At 41.8% G+C, this 13,918-nt stretch overlaps 3 protein-coding genes across 3 annotated transcripts; 1 reads left to right on the top strand and 2 right to left on the bottom strand.

Annotated features, from left to right (window-relative positions):
* Positions 1-1,008: 1,008 nt before the first annotated feature.
* LOC310999740 (cyclin-Y-like protein 1) lies at positions 1,009-5,524 on the bottom strand. Its single transcript, XM_083990295.1, has 10 exons — positions 4,457-5,524; positions 4,298-4,372; positions 4,157-4,191; positions 3,859-3,959; positions 3,494-3,529; positions 2,946-2,997; positions 2,707-2,826; positions 2,442-2,608; positions 1,854-2,016; positions 1,009-1,735 (listed from the first exon to the last, which is right to left on the bottom strand). Exons 1-10 carry the CDS (start codon positions 4,614-4,616, stop codon positions 1,619-1,621), a joined length of 1,026 nt encoding a protein of 341 aa, XP_083846421.1. The 5' UTR covers positions 4,617-5,524; the 3' UTR covers positions 1,009-1,618.
* A 460-nt stretch (positions 5,525-5,984) lies between these two features.
* Positions 5,985-7,337, top strand: mettl21a (methyltransferase 21A, HSPA lysine). Its single transcript, XM_083985195.1, has 3 exons — positions 5,985-6,145; positions 6,223-6,334; positions 6,935-7,337. Exons 1-3 carry the CDS (start codon positions 5,999-6,001, stop codon positions 7,330-7,332), a joined length of 657 nt encoding a protein of 218 aa, XP_083841321.1. The 5' UTR covers positions 5,985-5,998; the 3' UTR covers positions 7,333-7,337.
* A 127-nt stretch (positions 7,338-7,464) lies between these two features.
* On the bottom strand, positions 7,465-12,961 carry LOC310999163 (cyclic AMP-responsive element-binding protein 1-like). The gene is made up of 8 exons (XM_083989487.1): positions 12,813-12,961; positions 11,732-11,822; positions 11,428-11,574; positions 11,117-11,217; positions 10,774-10,913; positions 10,368-10,550; positions 10,120-10,273; positions 7,465-9,705 (listed from the first exon to the last, which is right to left on the bottom strand). Exons 2-8 carry the CDS (start codon positions 11,813-11,815, stop codon positions 9,561-9,563), a joined length of 954 nt encoding a protein of 317 aa, XP_083845613.1. The 5' UTR covers positions 11,816-11,822; positions 12,813-12,961; the 3' UTR covers positions 7,465-9,560.
* Positions 12,962-13,918: the final 957 nt, after the last annotated feature.

Here is a 13,918-nt window from a genome sequence, read left to right as displayed (position 1 = left end):
TTTTTTATTACATTATTGGGGTTATTACATTATCGGGTTCTACATACGTTGTTGCCTCAAGGCAACAGGTGCTTTTTAACAAATTTCCATTATGTACACTAAGCACACTAATTTCATGGAACTATCAAAAATTAAACTTTACGAACCTATTAGTGTCAATATTCTTTTTTCCAAGATGGAAAAGGGCCAGGGAAGTATGTTTTCAGACCCTTTTTGTGGAGCAAAATGGCAAAGCTGTTTCATTTGAAAAAGTCTGCAAAAAGGGTTTATATGGCTTCCTGAACGTCATGTGACAAATTAAAGCATTGTTATTGGCTTATGCTCTTCCCTCTTTTTTAAAGTATTGCACCATTCAAAGAGATGCATTGTGGAGGGGAGGCAAAAATTGGTTTGTTGTCAGAGGGCAACATGGTACCATCAAGGGTTAAAATAACAGATTACACATGTGCCAGGGTCTAATTTTATTGATTACTTTCTTTGGAGGTGCACTGATCTGATTCCACAAATCCACATGGAAATGCAGTTTCTTTGTCAGTGTTGCTAATAAATTTTGTATTTCTGCACTGACTAAGTTCTACCATTTTAAACTTTGCAGAAAATGAGAGGGAATGGACATTTTTAGAAACTTTGAATTGAGATCTACGGATTAATATTAATATTTTCTGGATACTGATAAATTCAATAATCATTCCTGCACTGTGATGTAGGAATAAGCTGGTGATTTCTTAAGTCAGAAACCTAACCCTTAATTGAATATAAAGTCAGTAGAGACATTACAGCAGAACTAGTTTTTAAAAATTCACCTTCAGTGTATAATGCCATGGTAAATATGCAATGTCTTACCAGTATTATAGAAGAAGCTTGCTGTCATATCATAGTAAGAGTGACTGCAATGGCCATTGTTTTTCCAGCTATCACCAGATGTCAGAAAGACCTTTCAAACCCACAAAAAAAAACAACCACACAGTTTCCCACCTAAGCAGCCTCAACTTTAAACAGCGACTGGAATTTATTTTTGAATTAAATAAAGTGTTGTACATTTCACAGCTATAGGGGCCTACATAGTAAGCAAAACAAAGTCTACTCTTTGTCCATGTGCAGAACTACACCACAGGGTAGCTCAAGACAAGTTTGTCACCATCCGCATGAAGGAGAGAGGGGGAACAGCTGGTGGAGAGAAGAGAGCCGAAGCCAGAGAAAACACTCCCCAAAAGACAGAGTGATGAAAGAAAAGATGGTGTCCTCGATTTGTGCGGCATCAGGAAACATTCTCGTGCCAAATCCATCCAATGGTAGACGTCCACAATTTCAAATAAAAACGTGACAGTCTGCAAAATATTTCACCAAGTTACCATGCTTTAAAGGCAGATACCTGAAGTTCTTTGTCATGAACACATAAGAGACTGAATTCATTATATTTTAGAGATACTGTATGGTAAACTTCTGTTTTGTTTTTTCTTTTGCTCCTTCGCAAAGTCGACATTCAACATTTTGTGATAGAACTTCATAGTTACTGATATTAACATAATCTATTATGGAAATGTCTCTTGATAACCTTCTTGAGCGTGGCATCATGTCCAGTAGCTTCACTCTAAACCCGTTATTCCAGATCCAAGACTTAAGAGAGCACAGCCTGGGAGTTCTTGATGCCAACCAGGTTGTCTGCGCTGACAGACCTCCTCATAGCAGATTTACTGAGGTCCTTGTATTTGTCCTCGCACAGCCTGGAGATGGCCTAGACAACACCATATACAGACGAGTGTTAGATAGCCAGAGCAATAGAATAAGGAGAAATAGCAGGGTGCAACACATGGATATTGGAGGCTTTCATCTGCAGGGATGGATCTACTCACCTCCAGTTTTTGGGCCCGCTTGTTACTGAGCGGCTCAAGCGGGAAGCTGAGGTTGTTGTCGTCAGCAAGCGAGCGCAGGTCAAAGTAATACTTGGCGTAGACGCTGGCTGGGACATTGATGTTGAACTGGAGCAGCTCCAGGAAGTGACGCTCCATCTCATTCCTGCATGAAATCAAGTGACGCATAGTTGGTCAGAGAGGTCAGGATTTTTATTTAGAAAAAAAAAAAGGTAACACTTTACAATAAGGGTCCCTTAATTAACGTTAGTTAGTACATTATTAAGCATTAATATATAAACTAATGTGTTAATTAATGCTGAGTAATGCATACATAATGATAACTAATTACATTATTCAACTTTTAAATGTATTAACTAACTTTGAGTAGTAAACGTTAATTAACTGCTTACTAATAGGCTACATTAATTAATATGTTTCCTAATCCTAAGTAATACATAATAATGATTGTTAATATATCTGTAAACAGTTAATTAATGCTTAATAATGTACTAACTAACGTTAATTAAGGGACCCTTATTGTAAAGTGTTACCAAAAAAAAACCCCGCAATAAAGTGGGTCACACGCACATGTCCTCCACGGTGATATCTTTGAGGATCTGGCAGTAGTCCACATTCCACACCGCCTGGTCGTCCCAGACCTTGGAGGCCAGCAGGATGGCACCGAGAACGATGCGCTTCCAGTTGCAAGGGCAGATGTCCATCTCCGCATAAGTCAGCAGCCTTTCAAGGTAAACCTAACACAGCAGCACAATCATTCACTTACACAGGCAGTGCACACACACAAACACACGTAGTACAGTAGGTTGTGGTTAATCCGGTGTTGTGAACTTACCAGAGTGACGATGGCACACTCAGCAGTGAGCTGTGCGGAGCTGAAGAGCGTCCTTATGAAGCGGTAGATGAGTTTGTGTTCCGGGTCTACCACAGAGTAGTCGTCTGGGATCTTTTCTCGCTGTCAGGCAGAGGGGCCACCATCATCATCATCATCATCATCATCATCATCATCATCATCATCATCATCACAGAGCGAATAAACACTGCAGATTACTGTGATCAAACATCTCAATTTACCGAAAGAGGGTGCTTCTTCTCGTCAAATATGTCAAGGGTTCGGTTTGAATCTCTGCAGGAGAAGATAACATTACATATTACTTCATTTTCATCCCATATAAAAGTAAGAGTAAAAAAATCATTAAAGGGATTCTTCACCAATTTTCTCTCAACCCTTTGTTGGCATGACGGTGAGGAGAAAATTGGTGAATTATCAATTTTGGGTGAAGTATCCCTTTAACCATCTTCTCTCCAGTCTGCTCTTATATGGAGTTTCTATGTTACTGACAAATTACTAATTAACTACTTACTTTCATTTACTTTCTTTCTTTCTATCTATCTATCTATCTATCTATCTATCTATCTATCTATCTATCTATCTATCTATCTATCTATCTATCTATCTATCTATCTACTAACTAACTACTCTGCTGCTACAGTTTGATAAACCAAACCTATTTCATTATCACTTCAATTGCTAACCGAATACCTACAGACATGACAGAAGCAGAACAGTGGAACAACACCTGAGAGGTGGTATCTATGACAACAGATAAAACTTTTCCTACCTGTTCTTTATGTGATAGTATATGGCCAATGCAACGCTGGAACAGAGAGAAATCGACACAAACAAACAATGAACCACTGGGTGGGATTTCATTCTGTTTTTTACACCAAACAGGAGGTCCGATGGTGCATTTGTACTTCCTGTCTTCTTCCTGTCTCTGCAGTTTTACCGACTGTGGTGAAGAAGATCAAGTCTGTCGCAACTAGCATTCAAGAGCGTCTTGATATTTTGTCTGCAGTTCGGAGAAGTCGCGCAAAAGTTAAGGATAAATGCCTCAACTCTTCCCTCATCACATGGCCTCTGATACGCTACATATACAAACTATGGCTGTCAAGGTGTTAAGAAGACCGAGGTGAAGTCACTCACCATTTGATCGTGCTCTTGAGGTTGGGCTGGCTGACTGTGCTGTCATCGATGAATATTGTTGAGCAGGAACTGTACTTTTTTGTCAGGAGCCCTGGGGACATCTGGAACAGAAAGCAAAGATGCATTTGAGAGGGAATGAGTGGAAGAATTTGGAAAAATCCAAATAACTGGAGCAATGCCAGTTAATATTCCAGATGCTGTTGCGTTAAAATTGAGGAAAAAGAGCCAATTAACTTTGTTGCACCCAACAATGAGAAAAAAAAAGATCATAATAAGCACATATAGATCAGTAACTCACATGGTTCAAATAGTTGCTTTTCCTCTTCTCACGCACTGAAATGCAGAAGAAAAGAGGTGTGTTAGACCGTGGGACCAAGGGATGGATTTAAAAACCAAAATCAACAAATGACATCTTTAACAGAGAAATAAATAAAAATACCATCTGTCTGGGACTTGTTCAGGAAGAGTGTGCTGGCTCTGGGGTGGTCAGATGGGTTGGCCTCTTGGGCCAGTTCTGTAAGATGCAAGCATGATTCAGTACTATTCAACGCAACAACTAACTTTTAAAATAAAACCACACATATACAAGTAAACCCACCGTCCGGGAGCTCCCTGTCGCTGATATGCTGCAGGTAGGTCCCAGTATCTTCACTCACGTCCTCTGTGGTGGTGATGGGACACTCCTCCAGCTCCACCTCTCTCCTGTGGATCTTGGGACTCTCTCGGGGAGAGATGCAGCAAGACACCGAACCTCCCATCGTTGACCTACAACAGTCCTGCTACAGCCAGCACCGTTTCCCATACAACTGCGGAGGGATTACCTACTAGTCTAACTTAACGCCGTCTGGGCTGCAGCAGGGAGTCTGCAAGTTACGCAAAGTGTAATCTAAATCTTTAAAGTGGCAGCCGATAAATGTAAAATCAATGGAGATCTGAAAACAGCTAGGTTTTAACTCTCGATTGGAGGGGACGGGTTTCGCATAAAAGCTTAAATTGAACATCCAAAACGGTCTGATTTGAGTTTAAATGTAATCGGGACCAGTCGAGCCTATTATGTGTTTGGCTGCGGAATGAAAAAAAACGAGCTTCTGAGTAGGATGGGCTCAATGCAATGACAGCCAACCGGGTATCTGCGGTATGTGCAGGACAGCTGACATATTCGTAACGTGTGCGCAGCATAGCACTGGCGCACATTAATAAGATTTACATGCGTGCACTGAATAGATTCGGACGGCGAGTGACTTATATCGACTCATTTTACGGAACCAACGTTACAAAGTCACAAGCTCCTCTATCTCCCTCCATGGCTAGCCGGGCTAACGCTAGCTTCCGCAGCTCAATCCATTCCTGGCTCCTTCAGCAGCATGGATAAATCCATTTTCGCAGCCGTTGAGGTCTCTGTCACGGTTAAAAACTTCCCTGCCCGAGTAAAACACTAACCGTGGGAAAACGCTGTAGATAATTAAGGAAGCGGAAAGGCAGCTGGAGCTGTAGTTTTAAAAAGGTAGCCTACGTTAGCTTTCATCTCGTCGCATTTGCAGGAGACATGTCTTGGATGTCAAATCCACCGACACCGTTAGTTCAGGGGTAACTTCCGGTTGTTACCTTTCGATATAAAAGTCCTTGTCGACGTCCACCAAGTCAGTTCATTCCACCGCTTTTATTTTGAGCGCAGGAACGCAAATAAAACGGAAATCACGTCGCTTCGGCTCATAGCTAACTTATGCTAACTTCACAGATCCACTGGGATTCATCCGCAGCCCCGCCCCCTTTGGTTGAAATCACAGCCGCTGAGAAACGCCCCCCGCCACAAAACCAGGCTCTGTGATTGGTCGCTTTTAGCAGAGGCGTTGCATGATTGGTTCGAATTGTTCACTGATGAGTAGGATTGGAAACATTTCATAAAATATAATATGAGTTGATTCTAAAATGATTAAGTAGAAAACAAGTTTGATATCTATATTTTATGTAGCTATATTGGAAGGGACTATTAGCATGTTTAATATGGGATGCACAGCCACCCCTTGCCTCTAGAGGGCAGCATTACACTTTTCAGTGTGCAGCCAGCCTTCTCAGGAATGAATTAGAAGAACAAGAAAAAGAAGAACTCAACTGCGCATGTGTATGTTTATTTCACGGCATGGCTCTCGTTCCGTATGAAGAGAATCCCTTACCTGTGCTTTCCAAACTTCACAACTCATCAGCACAGTTTCATTTTGCCAACCACGACATCCGTCTTTCCCAGGACTGGAAAAAGCTCGGGGTAGCAGCAGTTGTGTGGGATGCAGTAAGTGATCCACTTTATTACTGTTCACCATTCATTACTACGTATTGAATTAAATGCATATTATGTATGTTTTCCAGGCTGTGGTCATGTGCATGTACCTGGAGCTGGGGCAGGTGGAGTTAAAGGGGAAGGTGGCAATAGAACTCGGGGCTGGAACTGGACTGGTTGGGATTGTAGCAGCCCTGCTGGGTGAGTATCAACCATTCATTGCATTTTATACCATCAAACTGATTAATCCAGGTGTGTCTGACCTCACAACAATGGTCAGACACACCTGGATTAATCAGTGTGTCCAATAATGTAAGACAGGAAACAAAGGAGCTGGCTGAAGTTCAGGTAGTGCAGCTGTGCATAAAGCCAATTGGAAAATGCATTTTAAAGGGATAGTAGCATTTTTTAAAAGTGGGGTTGTATGATCTACAAATAGCCCCTAAGTACTAGGTCCAAATAAAAACTGCGTTTTTCCTGCACTTTGAAGGGCTGGAAAAAATTATATTATAGCTAACAATGGAACTGTGTATTTTTTTTCACGTAAAACCTCTTTTAGGCCGCAAAAATAGGCTGTTTCTTTGGGTCCATTCACAACAATGTATGTTGTAAATCTCTGGGCAGGGTTATGGGCTGGCGTTGCTAACGGGAGGAGTGCAGAGAGTCTTCTACTGCAATTAAAGTACTTAGGGGCTATTTGTAGATCATACAACCCCACTTTAAAAAAAATGCTACTATCCCTTTAAGGTGTTAAATGTGCATTTAAAAAAGAATATTTCCTGTTATTTTCCTCTCGCCTAGGTGCCAAAGTCACCATCACTGACAGAGAGCCTGCCCTGGACTTCCTCTCTGCTAATGTGAAGGCCAACCTGCCCCCAGATTCTCAGGGATCAGTGACTGTGTCTGAGCTGACCTGGGGCGAAGGCCTTGAACTGTACCCAGCTGGGGCATTTGATCTGGTGCTTGGAGCTGACATCGTGTACTTGGAGGACACGTTTGTACAGCTGCTGCAGACCATGGAGCATCTGTGTTCAGACACCACGGTGGTGTTACTCTCCTGCAAGATCCGCTACGAGCGAGATACAAACTTTTTGAGCATGCTCAAGCAGAAGTTCGGAGTGGAAGAGGTCTACTATGAGAAACAAAGAGACATCCATATATATAAAGCTTGGAAACTGCCACTCAGGAGGGACTTGTGACAGCTGAGTGTTCTTACTACTTTGTCTGTCTTCTTTTTTTGTAATACTGTACTGATTTTGAACAAGATTTTAAATAAAACATCTCATCATCAAAGATTACCAGAAACACATTTATTACCAGCTGCCAAAAATGTAATATTTGAATAGCTCTGACATAATGCACTGAATTATACGAGTTGGTGCTGACATTTATAAATTGTGAATACAAAATTCATGAAAAGCAACATAAAAAAAGCATACTATGTCATGGCTATACATAATACCTAAAAAGAATACAGTATGACATTCCATTATTATGAAAATATCCATTTTGTTCACTGTGTTTTCTGATTTGGTCGCACTTTGCAATCCTTTTGCAGGGTTTGTGATAGGTGCAATCGGGTTGGTGAGGTTTAACTAAGGACGCCTGATCATGATCAACGTGTGATGATGCCTTAATAATTAATGAGCAACAAAACTCTCAGACACTTTGTGATTAATTACTGGTTAGTCTTACTTCCAAGTAAAACCTTAGAGGCATCATACCTTGCAGCAGCCGGCTTTGCCCTATTAGTGCTGCAAAAGATTCTCCTGTTAAAACATGTGAAATGTACTAGGATTGTATATGCAAGGAAAGTGCGCATGCCACTTTGTAATCTTGTAAACAGAATTTGGAGACGGCCTCTTGCTGATGCCTGAACAGCCATGGGCGCCACTTCATAGAAGCGACCTGGTATCTCAAGATTCTTTGCAGTTGCCAACCCTGAACTGCAGGATAGTTTTCTCTCCTCACCTGTACAGACCTTATGTGGGCTTTCCCGATAAAAAACGGTGGAGATATTACATGTTCAAAGACAATAAAACACAGACACATACCAGGCAATTCCTGATTCCAGATAAAGGGCCATGTCTCCAAAATTTGTTTATAAATATGCAGATATTATTCCATTGCATAACACGTAAGGCTCGTCGTTTTTTGGTTTTGCAGGAATTCATAAAACAAACCTTTAAAAAAAATGAAGTGACAAAATACAAAAATATGGGTGAAACCAAATAAAAAAAGTTTAAAAACACAAACAGGTTTAGCCCAAATACTACAGGTTAACCTTCCTTTGTTTGTATTTCAGACTCTGGTGCATGAGCAACAGTTGATTTCAGTCTCACTTTTTTTCAAATGACTGGAGGCATATTATTCCTCAGTAGGAACTCCTACCGCAAATCTGTTTTTCTGACTCTGGGGTTGTTTTTGTCAAGACAGGACAAAAACAAACTAATGAACCTCAGTAATGGGATTGGGAATAAGCATCACAGAGCCCAAAACATTTGATGAGTTTTCAAATCAAATGTTCCATTTGTGGGACTTTTCTCTGGAGGTCTTTGTTGCTGTGCCTTTAAAGCTCAAAATAAAGCTTTTACAAAGACTATGTTTTAAAATTATTAACGCCCATAGTTTCCAAATTCATCAGTCTCGTCACAATTTTTTAAAGCTGCAATTACCATAAACGCATTTTACAACCTGGTTTAACAGTTATCTTTTTTTTTTTTTGTTCACGTCGTATCAAGGCAAGGTAAATAAAAGTTAACAAAAAGTAAATGGCATTTTCAGAGCAGATAATCTAGTACATTAACCGAAACACAGTTCAAAGATAAAATATCCATGACACAGCCCATCTATAGTTCAAAGCATTAGTAAGTAACAGATGTTAATGCAAGAGCTCAGTTACGATAACAAACGTTGCACACAAAGGTAACCTCTCAAGATGATCCGAGCGTCTCAGGGAAATTAATCTGTAAAAAGTTCCGTCGTTAGTGGTGATGGTAACGGAGCAGTTCCCCGTTGCTGGTGATGTTGCCCAGTTTGTCCCAGGCACCAGTGACTGGAATGCTTCCCTTTGGTGGCGCAAAACGAAAAAAAAAAACAGCCTCATTGTCTGTTCTACCACTTCACCACAAGGACCCTGTATCGTTGCAAACTCCACCACATCCGTTCTTCACGCTGCCTCACCATTTTATGGGAAACTTGATGGGAACAGAATTTGGATGTAAAATCGGTGAAGTGGGAGGGGGAGTGTTTTTATTCTATTCCTGGAGAGTCACTTTACAGATTTTCAGCAGTCTTTAAAAAGAAAGCAGAGTAGAAAAAGGGGAGGGGGGGAGTAGAATCCAGATGCATGGCTCTGTGCTGAGTCTCTGTACAAGGGGACAGGCGGCCACCATGCCGAGCCCCTGGCAGACGTTTCCAGACATTTCTACTCGGATTTGTGGCAGTACAAGTCTTTCAGGGCTTTGAGTTCCTCAATGAGGGTTTTGTTCTGGTTTTCCAGCACGGCCACGCGGTTCTCCAAACATTTGACGTACTCCTTCTTCTTCCTGCGACATTCACGGGCTGCCTCTCTGTGTGACATGAAAAACCAGGTGTTAAAATAAAATGATGTCAGTGAGAATAATTTGGACCTAAACACCACCACAGTGTCACACACGCCCCCGAATTCCATTGTTTATTTTGAAGGGATAGTTCAACATTTTGGCAAATTGGCCCGTTGCCATATCCCTATAGTCTTAGCAGTAGGTTCGTTACCTTTAATTGTCGGTGCAAGCTATTTTTTAGAACGGCGGAGCAGAGCCGCGAGCTAAGCCATTCTAAAAATAGCCTGCACTGACAATTAAAGGTAACAAACCTACTCCTAAAATTATAGGGATTATGGCAATGGGCCAGTTTGCCAAGATGTTGAACTATCCCTTTAAGGATTGATTAATATTAACTGGTATCGGTGCTACAGGAATCAGACACACCACAAGGGACCTCACCTGTTTTTCATAAGCCGGACCTCCCTTTTACGTGTGACCTCCTCTGTGCCTCCTCCTGAGCCCAGTGCAGGCGAAGTAGCCATGACGACGCCTGGAGTGATGGTGCTGGTGGGGGCTGTGCGGATCTGATACGCTTGGACATCCCCAGAGGCAGCTGACAGAGAAAGAGGGAGTTATTTTTGTTACAATACTAATAATAAAAGTATTTATTTACTCATGATTATCATCGTCTTTAATAATTCTCCAACCTTGTACAACCACTTGGTTGCTGGGCACCAGGATTTGCTGCCCGTCGCTGGTCTGAGCGTACTGCAGGATCGTGGCACCAGGCTGGGCCGCAGCAGCGTTGGCCATGGTCAGTGTCTGCAGGCCCTGTACTCCATCTGTGCCGTTATTGGCCAGCTGGATGGCCCCACCCTGGGTAATGGCAACTACAGAGGGACATCGACATGTGTTAAAATTTACTGCATATGCTCGCCATATCCAATAAACAAATAAGATAAATAAAAATAAGAAATTACGATTTGGTCATATCTGATGATGCAGATTTTGTCAATTAAATCAACCTTGCCCCAAAATACATCATATTGGTAAAGGTAAGATGATGCCACAGGAAATCCTTCACATTCCCAGTATCACAATCAAAGCACTCACTGTACTGGCCACTGCTGGTCTGATAGATGGGAGTGGGCATGGTTACTGTGGTGATAGCAGGGGCTGAGTCATCCTCTGATTTCTCTTCCTCAATCCGAGCCACCGCTGGAGCATCTGATGACAAGTCGTTCAGAATCTTCCTACAAAGGGGAACAGTTGTGGAAACATCTCAGCAAACGCTCTTCTTATAAAAAAAAAGAAAACTTGGCTTTCACCATGGAAACAGCTGGAACAACAATAGTTTCTCAAGAACAATAGTTTATACAAGTGGAAGGAAGCGTCAGTCATTCTCATCCAAACATAAAGCTGATTTACATCTTTGCTGATAAGACGCCACACAGACCTGTAAGAGGGTCGCCTGGATAGGATCTCTCTCCTCTTCTGAGAATCAGTCACGCTGTCAACAGACTCCTGAGAGTCCTCGCTCTCAGCGACAGTCGAGATCTGCAAGTTTACAAAAAACACGACACTGTGATTGCAAAGAAACAAAGAGCTGGCAACAAAAATAACTAAGATGCATCAGTACCTTGACAATTTACATGTAAGAAACAATTTAATATATTTAAAAAACAAAATCAGTCTTAAGTTAATGTATGATATCATCTGCTTCCATTAAACAATAGTAAACTAGGAAGCATTTCTTCTTCCTCTCACCTGTACTGTCTGGACTTGTGGGGACTGGATGACAGAGGGCTGTGCAGCTTGGATCACTCCGTGCACTTGGACTGTCTGACCGTTGGGTAACTGCACGAGGGTGACTGTGGGACTACTGGACGTCACCTGGCCCGCAGCTATGGTCGCCTGCAACCACATTCATACACCTCTTACACTGAGATCTGAAAAGTTACAAAGAGTTCTGAGCAGATCCACTGTTCTTTGGTTCTGCAGTTTTCATGTAGTAATAATGCAACATGTGTTGTAACATGTACATTTAAAGTGAGGGTAAAGTGATGTGTACCTGGGCCAGGGTGATCTGCTGGGCCTCAGACTCTGAGACAACCGTTTCACCACTTTGCTGTGTGTCACCAGCCTCCATGGTCATTTAAAATCTGCAAAAAGTAAGACGTCTCTTATTATCACGTTTAAAACAGGAGCGGTTGGCGGGAACTGTGAGAAAGTGGTCTGATCTACACAGTCGACACCGGTAATTATCCTATCCACAACTTTACAGCTTGTTGATGTCGTGAAAGGAGGGTGTGGCTTAGCCTAACATGCTAGCATACAGTCCAAATACAGAAGCGTAAACGAGTGTCGTTGTAGAATCAAGCGGGATTATTTTTAAACAAATATCTTAAAGCATGTACAAGATGCAAAACAAAAGTCCAAACAGTATGACGTTGATGCACAAACACAAAATAACTTGTTAGGTGATTTTTAAAAGCCAAATGCTAAAGCTAACTCCATAGTATTTCTGACTATTACCAACTTGAAGTTAGCATGTAGCATGCTAACAAGCTAATAGCGCTATTCTAAATATTAGCACAACTAGCAACGGCATTTATTAAAACTGTATTTAAGACCACCAGTTTTATATAACAATGTTTAACAGCTCGTATCACCAACTGGTGCTGTGTTTTTAAGGTTTCAACTGTGTGCCCATGCTAATGTAGCATTAGCCACCGCTAACAACGGTGGGATGCTAACGGTGAGCCTTTATGGAGGGAAACGTCTGCATGCATTGTATGCCAGTTTGTTTGAAACTAGGGCACCCCACTTTCACTAGCGAGTTTGTTGCCTCAATTACAGTTCAACACAATGTTAACACACATTAAATGCACGTGGCTGATTGCCTCTTTAACTTTAATCGAGATTGTTAATTAAAAGAAGGAAAAAAAAGATTCAAGCCCCCTCCCAAATTAATACCTATGTCTCAGCTGTGTTGAGAGCCAGCGAGCCTTGCAGAGACTGACTCATTTTGTGAGCCTCTGCAACACCGCCGCCATGATCTCTTTGTTGGCTTTGTGCGGATATTAGGCGCAAATAACTTCTCTGGGCAGCCATCTATCTGTTTAGCAAACATCGGATGCGTATCCTCTTACCAACACAGACTCGCTTCGTCACTCCCGGGTCTACGGAGCTCCACTTTTATTCAGACCGACACGTAAGAGACCGCGTCAGGCTACACCTCCGTCGCGTCACCGAGAACAACAACACTGAGAGGAGGACGAGGGAGACGACGACAGAGAAAATCAGCTCTATCGACAGGAGCCGAGCGGTGACGGAGAGGGCCGGAAAGTGACGAAGCCTGGCGAGGAGACGAGGTAAGACCACGAACGCAGCCGAGAAAGAATGCGTGATGCTTTAAAATTTACCTGAGCATGCGCCGAGTTATGTAATCAAAAAATATCTATCTATCTATCTATCTATCTATCTATCTATCTATCTATCTATCTATCTATCTATCTATCTATCTATCTATCTATCTATCTATCTATCTATTATTATTATTTATAACTAAAATTTAAATTAATTTTACTCTATTTATTCTACATCAGATCATAGTTTTGCCTCGTAATCCATTGACTCTTTCAGTAGAAATCATGCACATTGCTGAGATTATCATTGAATTGAATGGGCTGCATGGCTTATGTTGTCCACATGGTGGCAGCAAAATCCTTCTTTACTTCTTCCCACTGTGACAGTCAGCACTGACACTGTCCCACCATGGTTTGTGCAGGCACATGTTTCTTTTATTCCTGCTTGATATGATCAGTTGCCTGTGAATTTGATTAGATGTAAGAACTGTGGTACTGGCTATCTACTGGTGAACCAGATTGTGATTTCAGCCTGGGCTCTGGCTGCTTATTACATGTTGTGTACTATTCATAGTCCTCGTGATTCACATAACATTTTCCTCTCCTTGGTTGTTGACTCCATAGCCATAAAAATGTGCTCATTAACTCTGTCACTCAGCGTGTGCGGACTGGTGCAGTAGGAGTGAAATGGGTTCAAGCTGTGGCAGCTGGTCAAAATCCTGCAGGGAAAATGAGACTTCAGACCAATTTATGACCATCATCTCTATGTGCGAGGTCATTTCAGAGGCCTCTTAATACACGCGCGTATACACACACAGACGTCAAACATACCCATCTTCACCTATTGAGTGATTGACTGCACCAGCGAGGCAAACATATTCACTGCTGAC

Source organism: Trachurus trachurus, assembly GCF_905171665.1.
Source record: "Trachurus trachurus genome assembly, chromosome: 2".
Classification (NCBI taxonomy): Eukaryota; Metazoa; Chordata; class Actinopteri; order Carangiformes; family Carangidae; genus Trachurus; species Trachurus trachurus.
Note: the sequence above shows the minus strand (reverse complement) of the source record. Positions and strands in the feature narration are given on the sequence as shown.